The sequence below is a fragment of the Sorex fumeus genome, unplaced genomic scaffold (assembly GCF_029834395.1).
Source record: "Sorex fumeus unplaced genomic scaffold, SorFum_2.1 ptg000047l, whole genome shotgun sequence".
Classification (NCBI taxonomy): domain Eukaryota; kingdom Metazoa; phylum Chordata; class Mammalia; order Eulipotyphla; family Soricidae; genus Sorex; species Sorex fumeus.
Window position 1 is genome coordinate 54,300,160 of NW_026606104.1, and position 22,609 is coordinate 54,322,768.

General features: G+C 49.9%; 1 protein-coding gene across 1 annotated transcript in view; it reads left to right on the plus strand.

Annotated features, from left to right (window-relative positions):
• Positions 1-22,609, plus strand: part of LOC130032091 (bone morphogenetic protein 8A-like) — a 28,181-nt gene that overhangs the window by 1,385 nt on the left and 4,187 nt on the right. The window contains exons 2-3 of the mRNA XM_056123717.1: positions 12,336-12,525; positions 12,923-13,071. Coding sequence (XP_055979692.1) covers positions 12,336-12,525; positions 12,923-13,071 — 339 coding nt within the window. The remainder of the gene's footprint in view (positions 1-12,335; positions 12,526-12,922; positions 13,072-22,609) is intronic.

Here is a 22,609-nt window from a genome sequence, read left to right on the forward strand (position 1 = left end):
TCTGGGGACTGGAACCCTGTGGCCTCTTACCCTGGGATTGGCTCCGCGACCTCTGCTCTCATAGGGGAGTCCCACCCCCTACGCTGAGCATCAGCTCCCTCTTTGTCAAAGGGGGTCCTGGGTGCGTCCTCAGGTGTGTGATTGCCTCCTTGTCAAATAGGGTCCTGTGTGCATCCTCAGATGTGTGATTGGGCAATAATCCATTCATCCTGTAGGGTGAAACTGGCTTGCTCTCTGCTGACCCTTGCCCCTCCCAGATCTGGCCAGCCTCAGTGTTCCTGGGTGGGCATACCCCTACATGTCATACATGTGCAGATTCCAGAAACAGACTTTCAAGGCCTCCCTGAAGGGGAATCCACCAATTCTCCAGCTGAAAGCTAACATTTGAGGTCCAGAACCTTGTAAGTCCTCATTGCTTCCATGTGGCCACTCGTGAAAGCTGTTTTCCCAGCCCCCTTTCATGGGCTCAGAGAGGTTAGGTGGCAGCCCACGGCCACATGGCACATCCAAGTCCTGGCTTGTCCCCACACCAGCTGAGTATGTTTCCTTGGGTCTCACGTATCTATGGCTGTGGCATCTAACAAGCTGTTCTGTTCAGAGGAAGCCCAGGCAGTGGGTGGCCAGCAGCCCTGTCCCAGGGACTAATTGCTCCCAAGACTTTTTCAGCTGAGTAGTTTAACTGGTGATTACAGAGCAGATACAGGGTTAGACGCCTCCCAGATCAACCCCTGGTTGGGAGGCCCAGCCCCTGAAGCCCCATGGGGTCTAAGAGCAGAGCAGCTGGGAAGCAGCGCCCACGCCTGGGCTCCAACACCTGTGCCTACGTACACACGCACACACACACACACACACACACATACACAAGGCCTCCTCAGGCTCCTGAGCAGCCAGCTGTGCATTCCTCAGACCCAGAGCCCAAGGGCCTCCTGTTGGGTTTGCTCAGAGGTACGGACAGAACTCTTGGCCCTGAATAACCTGGTGCACTCAGCCTTGCCAGACCCTTAGCTTCCTTTGGGCAGGACCCACTAATGGACAGGACAGGGACAGAGTAGTGTTTCTCTCATGGGACAGGGGGAGCCTATCGTGGCTATCACTGTGCTGGAGGAGGGAAAACCCTGAGCTGTGTGGCAGGAGGGCTGCTATTGTCTTCTGTGTATCCCAGCCACATCCCTTCATCCCTTCCCTCCCTGGCCTCTGCTTTCTCATCTGGCCAAAAGGGTGGTGTCAGAAAAATGAGGTGCTTCCAGGCTGACCTGTGACTCGGATGTGTGTGTGTGTGTGTGTGTGTGTGTGTGTGTGTGTGTGTGTGTGTGTGTGGTGGGTGGGCGGGGAAGGCACACCTAACAGTGCTCAGAGCATACTCTTGGCTCTGCAATAAGGGATTACTTCTGACAAGCACAGGGGACCATATGGGATGGTTGCCACATGCAAGGGAAAGTGCCCTATCACTGTCCTGTCACTCTGGCCCATGACTTGTGGCTCTGAGAGACACCCTCTCATACTTACCCCTCAGCCCAGGGCCCCAAGCTCCCAGGAGCCATGCAATCCACAGAGCTGGGTACTATCAGCTTGTGTCAGACTTGGTTCTAGTGACAGGACTGTGACAGCCAGGGAAGCCGTGTCCCTCCGTCACAGCATTGCTCTTCTGCTGGAAGTAACAAATAATAAACATCGACACCAAATCAGCTGTCAGCAGTGATTGTGGAGGGGCCATGATTGTGGTACTGACTTGAACCGACTGAATTCATACCAGGACTCTGCTACCTTCTCTGAGTGTGCTCAAGGTCCTTCAGTCCCCGTACTGATCCCCGTGTCCACCTCTGTAAATGGAGCCACTCTTGGTTCCACCCCATGGGAGATTCAGGGATGGGTAGAGACGTCAGGGTGCCCACTTGCCCAGAACTCCTTTATCTTTGTCTGCCAGATCTGGGGACCCAAAGAATTTTGGTGATTTTCTCCAGGCCACACAGCAGGCTGGCTCCCTGCCTGTACCCCGTGCTCTTCTTCAAAGAAGCTATCTCTCCCAGTCCAGAGCCCAGCTTGTCAGTCGGTGCAGTGAACAGCGTTGAATCAGACTGTGGTACTCACACACATTCTGGTGTGGTACAGCAGATACTGAAGTTGTAGTGCAGGGGCTCATGAGCAGTGATGCAAAGATTGAACTTATAACCTCGTGCCTATAAGGCAAGTTCGACCACTGACCCTTGCATATGTGCAGCACAAAGTTTATTTCCCAGCACTGACAAAAAATAAATTGTAGACTTGTCTTGCATTGCAGGACTGCCCACATTTACTGTATTAGTAATTAGTAAACTTTGAGTAGCTTTTGGTTATCAATAAAGCTTTTCTGTATTTTCTTATACTTCTCTCTCTATGGATATAGTAAGCCTGAATTTAATTTTATTATTTTTTAAATTTTATTTTAGGCACCATAGTTATAAAACGGTCATTGGTAGGGTTTTGCACATAAAACATTCCAATATCACACCCTGCACCAGACTGTCCACTTCCCTCCACCATTCTTAATGTGTCCCCTCCAACCACCGGTGCATAGTGCACATCACCCCTATCAACTAACTAATAAAGACCAGCTTTTGGTTTCTATTGCCTTTGGGCATTTGTTTTTTTCCTACTATGTTTCTTTATACCCCACATGTGAGAGAGATCATTCTGTATCTGTCCCTCTTCTTCTAGTAATTTCATTTAAATTAATATTCTCCAGGGGCTGGAGCAATAGCACAATGGGTAGGACGTTTGCCTTGCACGTGACCGACCTGGCCAACCTGGGTTTAATTTCTCTGCCCCTCTCTGAGAGCCCGGCAAGCTATCGAGAGTATCTTGCCCACACGGCAAAGTCTGGCAAGCTACCCATGACGTATTCGATATGCCAAACACAGTAACAAGTGTCAAATAGAGATGGTTACTGGACCCACTGGAGAAAATTGTTGAACAATTTTCAACAATTTTCACAGTGAAAGTGACAGTGAATATTCTCCAGATTCATTCATACATCAGGACTGCCCGGAATAATAGCACAGTGGGTAGGGTGTTTGCCTTTCTTATACAGCAGACCTGGGTTTTAGCCCCAGCATCCCATATGGTCCCTCAAGCACCACCAGGAATAATTCCTGAGTTCAGGGCCAGGAATAACCCCCGAGCATCACTGGGAGTGACCCAAAAAGAAAAACAAGGGTGGGGAGTGGATCTTGCCTTGTCCAGCAGATCCCACTTAGATCCCTGGTGATGCATATGGCCCCCCCAAGCACTGCCCAGAGTAGCTTTGAAGCACTGCTGAATATCCACCCTCCTCCTCCTCCAAGATTCATTCACATAGCAGAAAATTCCATGATTTCATCTTTTCTTACAGCCAACTACTATTCCACTATGTATATGTACTATAATGTCTTTATCCAGTCATCTGTTCTTGGACACTTGGGTTGCTTCCAGATTTTTGGCTATTGTGAGTAGTGCTGCAATGAATATAGGAGCGTAAGTGTCTTTTATGAATAGTTTTTGGACACTTGGGATAGATGCCAAGAAGTGGAATTGCTGGATCATAAGGAAACTCAATTGTTAGTTCTGTGAGAAGTGTCCATATTGTTTTCCAGAAAGGCCGACCAGTTGACATTCCCACCAGCAGTGAATGAAGGTCTCTTTTTCCACACATCATGCCAACACTGGTTGTTTCAGTTCTTTGTGATGTGTGCCAAACTCACTGGTATGAGATAATATCTTGTTTTTTTGTCTCATTTTTAATTTCCCTGTGATAATGATGCAAAACAATTTTTGGCCATGTATATAGTTTTTGAAGAAGTTTCTGTTCATCTCTTCCCTCCATTTTTTGATGGGTTGGTTATTTTTTCTTGTAATTTCTTGTAATCTAGTTCCACCAGTGCTTTATGCATCTTAAATACCAAGCCTTGGGGCTGGAGCAATAGCACAGTGGGTAGGGTGTTTGCCTTGCTTGCCGCTTTCCAGGGTTCGATTCCCAGCATCCCATATGGTCCCCTGAGAACCACCAGGTGTAATTCCTGAGTACAGAGCCAAGGGTAACCCCTGTGCATCGCCGAGTGTGACCCAAAAACAGCAACAGCAGAAAGAATACCAAGCCTTTATCAGGTGAGTGGTGGGCAAATATTCTCTCCCACTTTGTGGGGTGTCTTTTTATTCTGGTCCCTGTTTCCCTTGCAGTGCAGAAGCTTCTTAGTTTGATAGAGCTCCATTTGCTTATCTTTGCTTTGGTTTTCTTGGTCAGTAAGCCTGAATTTTAATTCTAATTGTCCCCTTTGTAGTTTTGAGATATTATCCAGTTTCTTTAAAGTCTCTGAAGTTCATTTTCTCACCATTAAGACAAAGTAAAGAGCAGGGGATAGAGCTCAAAGGTAGAGCTCTTGCCTGCCACATATGAGACTCTGCTTCTTGGCACCATACTCACACACACACACACACACACACACACACACACACACACACGATGAGGTCTCCTTGTGTAGGACTAGGTGAAATGTCCTGTGCAGCAGCTGATGCCTGCCTCTCGGCAGGAACTCAGTCGATGGAACAGATTATATCCTACTTCTGTGCCTTTGCTCCTACTGCACCTTCACCTTTGTTTCTCCTTGAAAGGGGGAATGAATGAGAGATATTTCAAGGGGTGGTGGGCTGTGCTCTGCATGCATGTTCAGTCACTGGTGCAGCATGGTCCCCCAAACACTGCTGGGAGCCACCCCCAGCACTGCTGATGTAATATTAAAAAAGAAAAAGAGGGTGTTTCCATAAATCTAAGTCTTCCAACCCCCCACTCCACCCAAAGACAGATTCCTTCCATAATTCAGTGTTGTGTTTGTCTTCCGCTGGTTTGATTCAGAACCATGTCAGGTCGCTTTTTCCTCTCCCCAAAAAACCATGAGCAGGGACTAAATCTAAGTCTTCACCGCACCCCTCCCCCAGCCCCATGGCCGCAGGCAGCCCTTAGGCAGTGAAGACTGAATGGAGGAGCATCAGGAAGCAGGGAGAGCAAGGAAGACTGGGCCTGGCCTGGTCACAGGGAAGTGAGCCAGTCCTGCCTGCTGACAATGGGCACACTCCCAGCCCCCATAGTCCCTGCCTGGAGGAAGGTGGCTTCAGCAAAATCCTAGGCCACCAGGTGACAGGAGGACCTTGTAGACTGGTGACTTCCACCCTGCCCTAGTTCTGCCATCCCGACGCACTGTGGGACTGGTCCTTTCCCACAGGCTTCCAGCCAGAAAGTCCCTATGGGGGGCCCTAACCTGACACACAATCCTGGCAAGTCTCTACCCTTCTGATGCAGCTCCCATCAGAAGGGGGTGCCTGCTCCTGTCCCCCAGTGAGGGCCCCTAGGAGTGAGGTACAGGGTGTGGAGGTCCACCCAGTCTCCACCCAGTACCGGGGCAGAGGGGATGTGTCACCTGACCACATCCTTCTGGAAGACTCCCCAGCTCTGAACTGGAGGTTGTGTCCGTCCGTGCTCACAGCTCCTTGGGTCTATTTTTGGCCATGGCAGGCTTGATGTGGTGCAGCATGAGGGTGTTTCCCTTTAATTTGGGGGTGGAAGCGTCTGGGCCCAGCCCGGTAATCATGAGTACAGAGTCATTTATGGAAATGGCTCTTGAAAAAGTTCCTGATGAGAATGGACTAAAGATACCTCAGAGAGGAAGCCTGGGGCCCTGGGCAGCACTGGGATTTCGGGGTGGGGGAGCCCTTCAGGGTGCAGGCTCAGTAGGTGATGGGGCTGCGCCTCCTCCAGGGGCCGCATAGGGTCTGGTTTTAGGTCAAAGGTGGTGAGCCTCCCTCTGCCTGAGTGCCTTGGTCACTGGCAGGACCAGCCAAACAGGCACAGCCTGTTCCCCCTCCGGGCCTTGGGGCAGCCCAGCTTCCCTCCCCAAACCCCCCACCCCCTTGCAGGGAACAGGCCAAGGAGAGGGGAAATAGGGTGGCTTCTGGGGGGACCCCTCTGATGGGGAAGCCACTCCCAGAACAACAGTGATGTCCCTCTGGGAAAGCAGCAGCACTGCATCCAAGGACTGTCCTAGGGAGCGGGAGTCCTTGGAAGAAGGGACCTGTGTCTTTTTTCTGGCTCCCCTAAGTGCAGGGGGTTTGGTCAGGCCACTGTTAGCCTCCATTGTTAGGTCCTTGCCCTTCAGTGTTCACCATCCAGCAGCACAAATTACCCAAACACTGCTAGGGATGGCCCCAAACACCACTAAAGTATAAACCAAGAACCAAAATAGACAAAAACAATTTAAAGACATTTTTAAATTATTACTTCCAAGAGGAAAATTGAAAAATGACATTACAGTGAAGGAAACTAGCAGATGCCACTTTAACTAAAGGATCTGTTAGCATCATTGATACTAATGGGTGTTGATGACATATTGCCCAGTTGATTCACTATGAAAAAGGGGCACTGTTACCCTCAATAATTCTCCAAAATCCAGACCTTCAATCTAACCGGGAGAAGCTGATTGTAAAGACTCTTGGAAAACAGAGACTTTGCAGTGGCCACAGATCAGGGGACACTACAGAGAGCTAATGAACAAGGAAATGTTGGGTTCTGGGTTAGAATCCCGGGTTTAAAAGAACATCAAAAAAATAAATAAATGAAAGAACATCAATGGGAAAACTGGCAGAAGTCAAGAAAAAGCTGTCGTTTGCTTAATAGTAGTGTACCAATACCAGTTCCCCAGTTATTTTTAATGACTATATTGTGACTATATATGACTATATTTAGTTTATATATTAAATATATATAGCACTGTAGCACTGTCCTCCCATTGTTCATCGATTTGCCCAAGCAGGCACCAATAACATCTCCATTGTGAGACTTGTTACTGTTTTTGGCATATCAAATTTAATGTATTAAATGTATTTGACTGACACTACTTCCACTACCCAGCCGCTGCCACACTCCAGGACACTTTCCGGACCCACGCGGCCGCTTTGCGTCCACGCGACACATCATAAGACACTAAATACCCATCTTCTGGAATTGTCGTACCATATTTGATAGGGTTCAAATATGGTAACACCTACAAGGGCGATTAGAGGTCGCCCCAAAAGCCTCTATCCCTCTCGGAAAGACTGGCAAGCTACCGAGAGTATTCTGCCCGCACGGAAGAGCCTGGCAAGCTATCCGTTGTGTATTCGATATGCCAAAACCAGTAACTACAACTGGTCTCATTCACCTGACCCTGAAGGCTTCACCGACATGGCAGCACTGAGAAGGATGAGAAAGGAGAGGCCGATAAAATCTCAAGGCCGAACTAGGCTGCCACAACGAAGGAAGACAAAAATGATCGTCTGTACTTTCAATGCACGTACGCTAGCATCAGATACATCCATCGAGGACCTGATGGTACAAGCGCAAATGATCAAGTACGACATCATTGGTCTGACCGAGACAAGAAGGCACGAATCTCACCATGCCGTTTTCGACACTGGAGAAGAATTGTTCCTCGGAACATGCGATAAAAGAGGTGTGGGAGGCGTCAGTGTCCTTGTCAACACAAACTTGGCCAAAAGCATTGATTCATTCGAATGCCTAACAACCCAATTGGAAGTTTACATTTGAATAGATGTGGCTCACTGCCTGCAGTTTCTATCTTTGTTATCTATGCACCAACATCTCATTATGATAAAAGAGAAATCAAGAAGTTCTACGTGGAGCTGGAGAAGTTCTATAAAGAAGACCACACCTTCTACAAGATCATTGTAGGTGATTTTAATGCCAAGATAGGACCAAGAAGATCAGCTGAAGAACTTCACATCGGGACCCATGGCCTAGAATGGAACGAACAGGGTGAGAGACTGTCTGAGTTCATCATGTCGACTAAGACCATCCATGGTAACTCACAGTTCCAGAAGGCAGAATCTAAACGTTGGACATGGGAGTCTCCCGGTGGACGATTCCACAATGAAATAGACCACATCATATTCAATCGACGGTTTTGCCTGACCAATGTTGCTGTTGTCCCAAAATTCCGAACGGGATCGGACCACCGTCTCCTTCGTGCAAAATTCTACTTCACAGAGCGGGGAGAAAGTTTAAAAAGAGAACTCCCAGAACGACCACCAACTGGTAGCTCTTTGGCACTATTGCGGCAACATGGGAAGATGCCGTCATTGACAACATTGACTAGGAATACGATCGACTGGTTCAGCACCTCCATGAATGTGCAAGGAACGCCAAGAGAGAGATAGCCACAAAAAAACACCTGTCTTCGAAAACTCTTGAGCTTATTCGCCAGCGTGGTTTGGCGCATGCCTCAGGCAACCGCAAGCTAACGTCAGAGCTCGCAAAGCAGTGCAGAGATGCGATCAAGGAAGACCTCAAAGAGAGAATGTATTAAATATATTAAATATAAATATAAAACTATATGTTGAATATAGTCATATATTGTCAAATATGACTATTTAATGACTATATTGATCATGCAAGATACTTGTATTGGGCCAAGAGTGTATGGGTTGATGGGCAGTGTGGATAGGACAGGGCTTAAAGTACTGGCCTTGCATTCTGCTGACCCCAGTTCATATCCCCAGAATTACATATGGTCCCCCAAGTACCACCATGGATCACTCCTGAGCAGAGAGCCAGGAATAGTCCCTGAGCACTGTTCAGTGTAACCCACCCCCCCACAAAGACTATATGGAGGGGCTAGAGAAATCACTCAGGTGATAGAGTGCACACATGCCTCACATAAATAGGATCCAGAGTCTGAAACCCTGCACTGCATGGCCTCCGCAACAACACCAATGCTGACCTGCTGTTCCGACACTGACACCCTCAACTATCCCAAGCACCATGAGAAGTGGCCCTTCTCATGGGCCAGGAATAATTATTCCTGATGAGCTGAGGGTACCATGTGGGGTGCTGGGAATCAAACTTGGGTTGGCCTCATGCAAAACAAATGTCCTACCAACTGTACTATCTCTCCAGCCCCAGGGTCTTGACAAAAGTCGCACCATTGTAAGGAGGGCACCTTAAAACCTTCTAAACATCTTTCAATTGAATTGATAAAATGTCTATATATTTTTTCATGCCATAGTTTGGTTTATTTGTTTGTTTTAGTTTTGGGCCCACACCCAATAGTGCTCAGGGTTTGGTCGTGGCTCTGTGCTCAGGAATCAATCATGGTGGGGCTCAGAGGACCATATGTGGTACAGGAGATAGAACCAGGGTCAGCTGCATGCAAGACAAGCACCCTACCCACTGTACTATCTCTCCTCTCCAGTTCCCATTGTTGCTTTTTTTTGGGGGGTGGGGGTAAGGGTGGGCCACATCTGGCGGTGCTCAGGGCTTTCTCTTGGCTCTGCACTCAGGGATCACTCCTGGCGTTTCTCGGGGGACCATATGGGATGCTGAAGATTGATTCTTGGTCAGCTGTGTTCAAGGCATCTGCCCTACCCATTGTACTATCTCTCCATCACCCATTGTTACTTTTTATTAATGCCACACATGGAGGTAATTAGGGAATCCTGTAGTTCCATGGCTTGTACCCAGGACCTCCTACATGCTAGGCATATGCTATACCATTTGAGCTGGGTTTTTTTTCCATTAGAAAAAGGAAATTGAGCGCTGGAGAGATAGCTCAGTGGATTGGAGCACATGCTTTGTATACCAGAGGCTTGGGTTCAATCCCTGGTACATGACCTCCAAGGACAGAGCTGGGAATAGCTTCTGAGTATCACCAAGTGTAGCTTAGAAACAAACAGACCTGGAGATATAGTATAGTAGGTAAGCTTGCTTTGAATATGGCTGACCCATATTCGACCCCCACTACCCCATATGGTTCCCCGAGTCTTGCCAGGAGTAAGCCCTGAGCAAGAAGACCCAAAAATAGGGGAAATTGATATCCCCTTCTTTCTTTGTTTTTGTTTTGTGGCCACACCTAGTGGTACTCAGGGCTTACTCCTGACTCTGTGCTCAGGGATCTCTCTTACCAGGCTCAGGAGACCATATGGGATGCTGGGTTAGTAATCCAGGTTAGCCGCGTGCAACCCACTCTACTGTCTCTCCGGCTCTTGATATCCCCTTTATTCTTCAGTGTTTCACCTATGTGCAGGTGGATATTATCACTTAACCCCTCGATTTATTTTGTAAATTAGGATCGTCTCCACACCCCTACTCCTATGGAATAGCCATCACTCTTGTCTTATAATCTCTGCCTTTTCCAAAGTCCTTTCACAGCACTAGTTGAAAGGATCTCCAAATGTCCTTCACAGGTGGGGTCAAGACATGGGCCAGAATCCCCCCAAAATAGGCCAGAGCATCTACACTTTTCAATGCTCTTTTATGGGACAAGGCAGGTATAGCCTTCCCAGGGACTCTCAGATGCCAGGTTCCAACCAGTGACATTTCTCAACACCATCCTTCGAGAAGTCACTTCCCTAATTGAGGAGCAATGGCTGGAAAATTGTATATCTTTACAGTTCTAATAATGGGGCCCTTTGGTCAGTTACAGTTTCATGATACCTAGTTTGATGCAGCATCTCAGGAACATCACTAGTTGAAAGAAAACTCATTTCCCAGTGTGGGCCATGAGCAGCCAAGCTGAGCTTATCCCTGTATGGGCACCCCGGGGTGGGTGTCAATGGGCAAACCCATGGTATGGAAATTAGGGGGGGTGGGATGGAAGGGGGGTAGTCCCCAGGTCAGAAAGGGAAAAAGCGAACAGGCAGAATGGGGATTCCCACCATCTCTGATCTCATAGAACATGCACATTCAGCCTGCACACAGGTCCCCAGGGTGCCCCCTGGATACATCAAAGGTCCTTCCACAGATGAGGTGTCTGTAGAGGGGGAACAGCATGGCTGAGACCCCAGCCTCTCTCTTGGTGACTCCCAGTGAGAGCCCACAGACTGGACCTGGCTCATTCTAGAGCAGAGTTGTCACACAGCCCCCTAACGGGGACCAACCTATCCTGAGTCAAGGGACTGTCATAAAAGCTGCAGGAGAGATGGTGGAGGGGACAGCTCTGTAGATATTCTGGCCCTACCAGGGGTGGACCCCATCCCAGCTGCTTCGGGGAGCCTGGCAAACAGCTAGACTCTGGGGAATGGGCTTTAGCCAGGCATCAAGCCCCTGTCACATGGGATCTCTGCTCCCTCTCCCTGGTCTGTGCATGGGGAACCTGTCCCCACCTGCCCATGGCGTGCCCAACACAGCTGTGTCTGACTGTCCCTCGACCTGGTCCCCACAAGGCAGGAAGCATTCCCCACATCCGGCCCTACCACCAGCCTGGTGACTTGTGGTCACCGAGTCCAGTGGCCACAGAGGGAATCTTTTAAAAGACTCAGATGTGTCATTAAAATCTCAGTGCTGGGCTTGGGGAAAGGTGCTGGGTGGCCCCAACCCTTGCTTTCTGGAAACAGATTTTCAGTGTGTGAAAGGGACAGGAGGCCAAGTGAGCGCCCGAAATAGACTGTCCCGGGCATTTCCGGGCAGCGGGAAAATGTGGGATTGATCTTACTACCGAGGTCTCCGCCCTGACTGTCAGCACCCCGCACCACTGGGCACCGCCTTAGGTGCCCCCACCAGCCCCTGTGCCTTCCCTCCCTCAGGCCCCCATTTACCTGGGACCCATAACATGGGCCAGAACTCAGACTCCTTAGAGCAGTTTCACCCAGACTCAGCACACCCTGGGCCCCACACCACAGACCTATGGACAGCTTCGGCCGTTGCACACCTGTGGGTGATGTGCCCTCTCCCCAGAACTCCTTCCTGCCCCTTCATCCCCAAGACTCTACCCCATTCTTCAAAGCCAGCCCAGATCCTACCTCCCTCCTTCGTTCCCACGTGCCCCAACAGCCTTGCAGCATGTTATGTTTGGGTTCCCTGCCTGCACCACCTGCGCCAGAGTTCTAGGCCCTTGCTTATGCTGGCCCCTTCTCTGCAGGGACCTTCTCCCTGGACGTCGTGGCAGACTCTCTGTCACCCTCAAGACTGGGCTGCAGTGTCAGCTGCGGTCCCCATCCCCCCGTTGTCCACCCCAGGCAGGGTCTGTTGTGCCCCGTCTGCCCTGAGGCCTCACCTCTGGGTCCCAGAGCATAGGGGTCCAAGTGGGGGCAGGCTGGGTGAGGGGCTGAGGGGCCAGAAGGAAGCTGCCCTAGCTGGCACCTGCCCTGAGCTGGGACCTCCTGCCTGCCCCACTGCCCAGTCTTGAGGCATCCCCTGACCCCCCAAGACAGCTTAGGGCTGTGTCCATACCCCAGAAGAGGGTGGCCCACCCAGCCTGTCTGGAACCCCAGCTTCCCCTAACTCTGCCCACCCAAGCTTGAGCCCAGCACCCCCTGAGTGACCCCACTTTGCCTTTCAGTGGAGCGCGACCATCCCCTGGGCCAGCAGGAGCCCCACTGGAAGGAGTTCCTCTTTGACATGACCCAGATCCCGGCAGGGGAGGCAGTCACAGCCGCTGAGTTCCGGATCTACAAGCTGCCCAGCTCCCGTCCACTCAACCAGACCCTCCACGTCAGCATGTTCGAGGTGGTCAGGGAGCAGTCCAACAGGTGCCCGCCTGGTAGCATTTCCTGGGGGACAGGGGTGGGCCGGGGAGCCCACTTCGGGGATGATAGACACTTGGCTGAGGACTTACAAGGAGAGGCCCAGCCTGTGCCCTGGCTGTGGGACCTTGGTCAGTGTTGAGCTTGAGCCTCAGTTTCCCCACCTGCACATGGGTGCAGTCGCCTCTCTGTGTATAGACTCAGCACTCATCTCAAGGAGAGCACAGGGCTACAGTTGGGGTGATACAGGACGAGTTGCAGGCAATGTGGGTGAAGTGAGATGGACCCATGAGGGGCTCGGCCCAAAGCAAGGGGAGCAGAGACCCCCTACCCATCCTCGGAGCATGGAAATGGGCAGTGGTGCCACCCTCAGCCCCCGTTAATTGTTCTTTCATGTCCACAGGGAGTCTGACTTGTTGTTTTTGGATCTTCAGACACTCCAAGCTGGGCACGAGGGCTGGCTGGTGTTGGACGTGACAGCAGCCAGTGACCGCTGGCTGCTGACTCGCAACAAGAACCTGGGACTCCGCGTCTTTGTGGAGACGGAGGATGGTAAGAGCAGGGCTGGGAGGTCACCAGGGCCTCCCTGGGCCATGCAGCACTCTCAGTTGGAGCCCCGTCTCCAGCCACCTCCTTGTTAGCTGTGCCAGGGATGGTGACTCTCCCACTCTGGGCCTTAGAGAGTCAGGTGAGAAGCACCGAGGTCTTCCCAGCAGATTTCCCTCCTGTCCCACGGAACCAACTTGAAATTCACTGAGAATTGCCTTGTTTCTTTCCTCAAGAAACGGGCGCTCTTGCTCGTCTCAGAAGCAGCTTTCCATATGGGGTGTCGTGCAAGCAGGCCACAAGGAAAGTGCCACCCATTGACTGTGGTTCAGGGACCCCAACTCTGCAGCTTCTGTGGCGCCCTTGCTAGCTCCTGACTTGCCAAGCTCTAGATGTAGTCTGTAGAATGAGGATTCAAGCATTCACTCTTTCTGTCTGTGAGCTGGAGAGAAGAGTCCCGTATACCCCAGGCGAGGCAGCAATGCACGATTTGAGGATCAGAAGGTACCTTGTTGGCTGGAGCATAGCAGGCCATGGAGAGATGGATTGCTGCAGGGCTGAGAGGTGAGGGCTGGAGAGAAGCTTTCTGAGTTAGAACGGGCCACAGGCTGGAGTGTAGGGGTAACCGTTCTCCTTTTGGGGGTACTCCTGGTAGTGATGGGGAACCATGCAGAGCCAGGATCAAACCTAAAGCTGCTCCAAGCAAAGATTGTGCTTCTGCCCCTGCACTCTCTCCCCCACCCGGGAGGGCCAGAGTTGATAGGACAGCAGATGGGGTACTGGTCTTGCACACGGCTGACTTGGGTTCAATCCCCAGCATCTCATATGGTCCCCTAAGCCCACCAGGAAAATTCCTGATTGCAGAGCCAGGAGTAAGCCCTGAGCACAGCTGGATGTGGCCAAAAAACTTAAAAAAAAAAAAAATAAGTGCCTAAATTCTCATTCTAAAAATAAAAGCCACCTGAGTCTGGGAGGAGAAAGAACAAGAAGGCGATGGAACTAACCAGGGGACTTCATGGATAAGACGTTCTATAGTCTCTTAGAGGTAACACATCACCCCTCGCAATCCAGATGTACACATTTCCCATGGGGAACCGTGTCCCAGTTTTCTGGAAAGAACACCATCTTAGCAAACTTTCAACCATGCACAGAATAAAATGCTTCTTCTGAGGGCTGGGCAGGCCATGGGGACAAGTGCGAAGTTAAAGAAGCCCCAGGGCCACACTTTGGAGGGGAAGCTGAGAGTGGCCAAGGGAACTCTCCCTCAGGAGCAGGGGCCGGCAGATGAGCCATGCAGATCCACAGTGGGCCTGATCATGGGATGTTTGAAATGAGTTTTGCATGTGTTTTTGCCTGACCTCTGATAAATACAGAAGGATTGGGAAAGAGGTAGAAAATTAAGAGACCCCCATTGCCGGTGTTTGCCTGGCGGCGCAGGTCAGTTCTGTGGGAACAGGGGATGCGGTGCTGCGACCATAGCTGCAGACATGATTTTTAGTCACAGGGCTGGAGCAAGTCATCTGGGAAGGAGGTGGCAGAGAAGGTTGGGACCAGGGTCCAGTCTCCCTGCCTGAGGCCTCCTGGGGACCCATCATGGCCCATGGTGGACCTGACCCACCATCTCCACCCTTCTCAGGCCTGGAGGTGGAGCTGGGCTGTCCCTTAGGAATGGAGAAGAGCTGGACCCCCGCTGGCATGACCCTGATAGGGTTCCTTTCCTGCCTTGGTTGCTGTGGCTGTGTGGCATAGGGCAGGCACAAGATACAGTCACTGAAGCTGGAAGGAGGGAGCTCCAGCTGCGATGACCAGGGAGCCCCAGGAGGCAGAGAAAGACAACTGTGAGGGGCGCCAGCTTGTTTCAGGGTCCTGCAGGAGTCAGAGAATCTGGGAGGGGTGCTATCCAAGACAGTGTGAGATTAGCCCAGGTCACAGGACATGGGGCAGAGAATCACAGGCTGAGCTGCTGGCCTGGCATCTAGCGCATCTCCTCATCCCTACTGTGCTGTGGGGAAAAGGTGGTCCAGGGCTGTGACCCTGGCTGGAGCCCTGAGTTAGATCTGACACCCAGGGTTCTCCGTCCTCCACCCTCTAGTCAGCAAATCAAGGCCCAGAGTACTGGCCTTTTACCTCCCAGAGCACTGACCTGGTCAGGAAGGAGGCGCCATGAGGGCTGGGCGGTCACAGGCCATCACAAGTGTCCCCAGGAGGAGGAAACTGCTGGGCACCACTGTTGGGGGGTTACTTCTGTGAAAGGCCGGGTCTCCCTGCCTGAGGATGGACAGCAACCCCGCAGAAGGCATCAGAGATGCAACAGGAGTTTCATCCTGCAGGACTGGTGTCTGGAAACATCCCGATTCCTGTGCTCATGGAGCCAGGCTGCTAGGGAAATGCCCATGTTTGCCTCCTGGGAAAGCAGGGGGATCACCCATCTGGGACTGATGTGAGGAGCCCACACTCCCCTACTCTTGAAATTGAGGACAGAGGTGTCCACCTGGACACTGAGTCCCTCCGATGGCCAGCAGGGACCGGGGAAGCTAAAGTCCAGGTGGTTCCCCAAGAGAAGAGGTAGCTGCAGACTTCAGCTGACATAAGCAGAGCCCCCCGTTCCCTGGGACTGGTGTTTCCCATCGATGCCTCATTTGTCATCATTTGAGGGGCCACCTCAGCCTCACCATCCTAGGAGCCCTATGGGTGACCTGCCAACTAGATGCCCTGGAGAGGTGAAAGGAATGGGGGTGCTATGAATTTGGGTCCAGTCCCAGGCCCAGAGTGGTAGTCCCTGTGGAACACTGCTGAAGCCTAGTGAACCCCAGATTTTAAGGAAACACGCAGTGCGTTGGGAAATAGTGCGGGACTGAACAATTGCTGAAAAGGTTGCTTTTGAGTTGCTTGAGCAGAGGGCTGGAGTGGTTGGGATTTTGAGGGGATTTTGAGGGCTGTGCAGGGCATGAGGAAGGACCCAGGGCACCTTGTCCCTCATCTGCTGACCAGGTTGAGTGTCAGTGCTATGTCGGTGATAAAGGGAAAGGGAACTTCGTTTTTCTGAGGTTCAAGTTTAGGGCTGTCCAGAGGAAGAAGCTGAGAGTTCTGCTTAGGATCATTCCCATCACCCAAACCAGAGCCCTGCTAGACACAATCGTAGAGTCAGTCTCAACAGAGGTGAGGGGAATTTGGAGCCGTAGCATACCCGCCTTTGTTTTCTGTTGTGCATGTGGCATGAATGTTCAAGAGAAAAAATGCTTTTGGACTCTGAGCTCTTTTTCTTGGGCAAGGAACTTCCTACGTGTGAGGAATGTGGATCTTAAAGATTTGGGGAAGCCTGAGTTTGTCTCACGGTGCTGTCACCCCTGCTAACCCTGGCATGCTCATCAGGACCTGGGATGCAGGGGTTGTGGGGTTCTCCTGATAGAAAGGGTCCTTTCTCTCTGTCTGGCAGCCAAAAAACAAACCTCTCTGAAAATTCACATGTACCACGCAAACCTTAGGCCCACACAGCAAGTAGCACCCTAGCTCAGAAGGAAACCTCACTCGCAGAGCATGTGTTTTCACCAGAGCTCCTGGAATTCAATCCAAGGGAAGCCAGTAATCCCCTTTGTACACTGCATGAGCAGTCAGACCAGATTTCTCCTGGTGCCTCAGGCTCTCTAACACTCACAGACTAGAGAGGGTGTGGCTATAGTTAGTTAGAAACAGAAATATAGATGCTCATCTCATATGACCTGTAAAAGCCGAGAAGGCTGCTCAAATCACAGTGGACAGAGGATGTCTCCCACTGTCGGTGACATTTATGTTTAGTTCTATGCAGCTTGAGAGGATCTGGGAAGGAAGGATTTTACCACCCTGCCTTTATCGTGATGGATCATGGACTGTAGGGAAGATGAAAGGAAGAACCTCCCTGACGACACCTTGGGCCCCTTCCCAGCACCACAGCAAACTATGAACATATATGTGAAGTTCTGATCCAACACATTTTTTTCACTGTCATAATTCGTATGATGACTTTTTTAAAAAAAATTGAATCACCATGAGAGAGACCATTATAAAGCTATTCGTGATTGGTTTTCAGTCATACAATGTTCCAACACTCATCCCCGCACCAGTGTGCATTTCTCATCACCAATGTCCCCAGTTTCCTTCCCACATCTACCCCCACCCCATCCCCCAGCCTGCCTCTATGGCAGGCACTTTTCTTCTTTCTTTCTCTCTTTGTTTGAGCATTGTGGTTTACAATACAGGTACTGAGAGGTCATCGCAACACATGTTGTTTTGGGAAAATATTTTTCCTTCGACCCCTCTTAATTTTCTTCAGAGATCTTTTTATTTTGATGGTAAATTATGGGCTGGAGCGATAGCACAGCAGGTAGGGTGTTTGCTGTGCTATCATGCGGCCTTTCATGCGGCTGACCCAGCCAACCCGGGTTCGATTTCTCCGCCCCACAAGCTCCCAAGAGTATCTTGCCTGCACGGCAAAGCTTGGCAAGCTACCCGTGATATGCCAAACACAGTAATAACAAATCTACACTGGAGATGTTACTGGGCCCGCTTGAGCAATCGATGAACAACGGGAGGACAGTGCTACAGTAAATTATGTTGGCCTGTAGCTGTAGCATTTCTCCTCATAGTTGAAGGGACATCTCTGGAAGGAGAGTGAGACCACTAGGAGGGAGAGTGAACTGGTCATGACAGTCAGCAGAGGGAATCTGTCCAGACATTCCTACTACAAGGCTTCCGTGTAAGCAGCCCTCAGTGAGCTGACAAGAGCTAAGGTCTGTGTGGTAGGATTTCAAGAAAATACCCTAGTGGTATTAATAACATTCCTCATGTGAAATCCTATAGTGTTCTTTTGCCGTCCACAATAGATGCTCGCATGCTGCTTCCCCAAATTGCCTTCTTGTCCTCCTCACTAGTAATGCTAAAAGAGCTAAGAGATCCTGAGTCCAGAGACTCAAAAGTTAGAATAAAGGTGCTGAAGCCATAGTACAGTGGATAGGGCCCTTGCCTTGCACATGGCTAACCCAGGTTCAGTCCCTCAGTATCCCATATGGTCTCCCAAGCACCACCAGGAGTGATCCCTGAGTTTAGAGCCAGGAGTAAGTCCTGAGCATCCCCATTGTGCCAACAAAAAATAAGAAGAATGAAGAAACCATTTATACACACCGTTTTTTTATTACCTTCACATAGTTTTGCATTACTTTTTTATTTTTTATTTTTATAAAGTTGTTCACAATACTTTATTGCATTTAATATTCCAACAGCAATCCCACCACCATTACACCTTCCCATCACCATATTTCAAATTTTTCTACCTGTCCCCCAAAGCAGGACCTGAATAATTTATTTTGTATTGCTTGTTATGAATAATCCAACAAAAATGATCCAAAAAAGTTTCCTTAGAGGAAAGTGTGTGAAGATTGTTCTATTTCATCCCAGAGTCATTATGTCCTTGTCTTGGTACATCAGTGGTGTAGAGTATGAGATTTTGTGTGGCCACATTTGCAGCCATGTGCTCCAGGAATTTAAATACAGTGATACAACTAAGGTTAATTTAATTTTTTTTAACTGCATGGTGACTTTGGGATCTGGAGGCATCTCAGCGGCATGTTGTTCTCGTGTTGCTCTCTTCCAAGAGATTTATTTGTGAGTCTCTGAATCGTGGCCATTAATGAGCTTATATGGTGCCAGAGGCAGTGGGAGTTGGGGGAAGGTTACCCGTTCCCGACTTCTGCAAGCCTGGAGATTTCGGTCACAAGTCCCGCATACCTGGGTTTTTCAGCAGATTCACTCGTGGATGAGGCTCATCGAGCCTGAATATACAAATAGTTCTAACCTACAAAGGTTTGACTTCGGATTTTTGGACTTTGCAGTGGTATGAAAGTGAACTCATTCAGTAGAAACCACAATTAGAACTTCCGGTGGTTTCGGCAGCCTGGTGATCCTCAAAGCTCTCCTGGTAGCTACATGGGCTTGAGATTCTCACCCATAGCGGGCCATGTTCTGTGCTGGCAACTTGCATTTTTTATTTAATGGTATTTCCCATTTACAGTGGGTTTGTAGATAACTATTGAAAGTCAACAAAAAGCTCTGTGGTTGCACATGGTATTAGAAATCAAACCTGGCACAGAGCTCAGTAAAGGTCCATCCATAGAACTGGAACAGGAAATTCAAGCTGGTCAAGGAAGATCTTTCAGTGGGGTCAGATGGGACCTTGGGCACAGGAAGGGTCATATCCTGAGGTAGAGATGAGGAGAGACCACCCTCTCTGAAGAGACAGGAGGGTCTGTGTATAATACCACTTAGTAGACTCAAAGGCCTGTTTAGGGTCTCTGAGAAGGAGACTGATCTTGAGGAAAGTTCCAGCAGGGTCTCTGAGAAGGAGACAGTTGCTTGAGGAAAGTTCCAGCAGCCTTGTGGAGCAGGCAGAGGTCTCTAAAGGAGTCAGGACAGAGCATTGTTGAGATAATAAGAAAGTTGGGCTCCTTGTTATGCTGCCATGAAGAAACCACGCAGGGCTAAGGGCAAACCTGGTTCATCGCAGTCTCCAGATGTCTGTATGGGCCTTCACAGCAGCAGCTGTATCTACTAACTGCATCCAAGGGGCATAGAGCCTCAGGGCAGGTCAGCAGGCTCCCAAAGCAGAAGGAAGACTTGCCGGAATATGGGGACAATCTTGGCCCAACCAAGGGGCAGAAGAGAGCTGGGGGCAGGGAGCTCATAGCTAGGGTGAGGAATGTGGAATGCTGACAGCTCAGGGGCTCAGCAGCCCAGGTAGCAGCATATTCCCACTGGGCTTAAGCAAAGCCATAGTTTCTTCTCTGGAAAACAAGAATCCAGCTCTGGCCATTCCCCATGAGGGCTCTCAGACTGTCCAATGCCATCATAGCCTGTCTCAGGCTTGTCTCTGGGCCTCTTTCCCAGTCAGCTCCCTCTCAGGATGTTCCTGAGTGGAACCTTAATGGGACCAGCCCAGTGATTTGTGGCGGGTATTGTCAGTGGTCAAAGGTTGGCCTCTGGGTTGATTAGTTGCTAGTTAGTAGTGGCCTGTGTGTGTACAGGCCTAAGGCACAGCAGCTTAAGGGACCTTCGAGCAGACTGGGTAGAACTGGCAATGTCCTTGGCCTATACTATATAATGGAGATTATACCTGTGGAGTAAACTGAATACATATGACAACACACAGTGCTGATATGGTACACATGATATGGCACATAGTGTATATGGAACATGGTGTTTGTATGGTACACACTGTATATGGCACATAGTGTTTATAAGGCCCACTTGTTGTTTATATGGCATATAGTGCTAATGTGGCACACACAGTGTTTGCATCATTGAGATGAAATGTACATGGCTGTGAAACAGGTGGCACTAGGTTTTGAGAATCAGGGTCAGGGAGATGGTTCAGAGGGTTAGTGCTTAGTGCTTAGGCCAAAGAGATAGTGTAGGGGTTAAAATACATGCCTGGCATGATCATGATCCCAGTTCAATCTCTGGCACCATGTAGCCTCTCGAGCACCACCAACTATCACTCTGGTAGTCCCCGATATCCTCGGGCCCTGGCATTGAACCATCTGGCCCACTTGGCCAAGAATTCCCAGGAGTATCGCTGAAACTCTATGAGCACCACTTAGGAGACCCACATCCATACAAAGAGAAAAGGCTAATGCGCTTGTTCAGCATGTGGCAGGCAGGTTTGAGCCCTGTACCCTAACACCAAGACTGAGTAGCCCCTGTGGGGCGGGAGCAGTAGTATAGTGTATAAGGCACTTGCCCTGCACACAGTCCATCTGGGTTCACTCCCTGACACCCCTGACCCTGTAAGGAGTGATTCCTGAGTGCAGAGCCATGAAAAAGCCCTAAGTACAACTGGGTATAACCTTAAAAAAAAAATAGAACAGGTAGGGTGCTTGCCTTGGCAGGTGGCTGACCCAGGTTCTTTTTTTTTCTTTTTTTTCAATTTTTTAAAATTTTATTTTCAAAAAGTTGTTCGCTATAATGGATTATATTCAATATTTCATCATCAATCTCACCACCATTACACCTTCCCACCACCATTATTTCAAATTTTCCTACCACACTTAAGCCTGCCCAACAGACAGATGCTAGATAATTTATTTTGTATTGCTTGTTATCGGGGGTTCTAGCAGGGGAGCGCAGCTACTCATATACTCTCGACAAAAACCGGTCTGTCTCTATTCGGGGAAGGCCATCCTCTTCGACTGAGCACACAGCTTCGGGAGGGACACACATGGAGCGGTGAGGGAGGAAGGGGACACCCGCCTAGCCAGCCATATCAGCCGAGTCAACCCTGGCGATCAATGGGGTGACAGATGTCACAGCCAGATCGCCCTCACATCCTGGAGCGATATCATATCTGGATATGATATCTGAAGCGATATCATATCGCTGGAGTGATAGCACAGAGCATATGCCTTGCACACGGTCAACCCGGCCAACCCCAATTCAATTCTTCCACCCCTCTCGGACAGCCTGGCAAGCTACTGAGAGTATCCCGCCCACACGGCAAAACCTAGCAAGCTACCTATGACGTATTGGATATGCCAAACATAGTAACAACAGGTCTCACAATAAAGACGTTACTGGACCCGCTCGACCATATCGATGAATAACGAAAGGACAGTGCTATAGTGCTACATTGCTTTTTATGAATAGCATGAGATGTTGTACAGCCACTTTCACACCAGAATTATAAAATTTTAAATAATTAGGGTACGGAGAAATCTCTGCTGTGAGCTGCTTGGCTCTGAGATTCATTTGTAAGTCTCTGGATTCTGGCCATGAATGTGCTTAAATAACACCCAGAGGCAGTTTGTAGGCATAACAGCCAGGATCCCCAACCCCAAAAGGTGGGGAGATGGGAAGGAGCAGCCAGGTCTCGACACCCCCCCTTTTTTTTTTTTGCTTTTTTGGTCACACCTGGCAATGCACAGGGGTTACTCCTGGCTCATGTGCTCGGAGTACTTGGGAGCTATTCCAGCTCAGTGCTCAAGGATCAGGGTTGGGGTCAGCTGCGTGCAAACAAATGCCTTAACTCATGTACTCTATCCTACCCCCAGTTTGTTTTGTTTTGTTGTTTCTTTTGGGTATTTGGGCCACATCTGGTGCTGCACAGAGCTTACTCCTGACTCTGCACTCAGGAATCACTCCTGGCAGTGCTCAGAAGACCCTGTGGGGTGCTGGGGATCAAACCTGGGTTGGCTACATGCAAGGCAAGCGCCTTCAACACTATACTATCTCTCCGACTCCAAAGCCCCTAGTTTTTAACCACACACACACACACACACACACACACACACACACACACACACACACATCCTTGTGTCAGGAACTTGAGCTCTAGAGTGAGACCCACCTGGCAAACCTGCACTCTGGGACACTGGTCGGTGTCTCTGCTGCTGAGCCTGGTCGTAACTGTGAATGTCAGGGGACACTTAGGGTCCCACTCCTGGGGCTGCCCCAGAGCAACTCTATTCAGCCCTTCAGCAGCTCTGACCAGCAGGTAGAACTTGGGTCTCAGTATGGATAC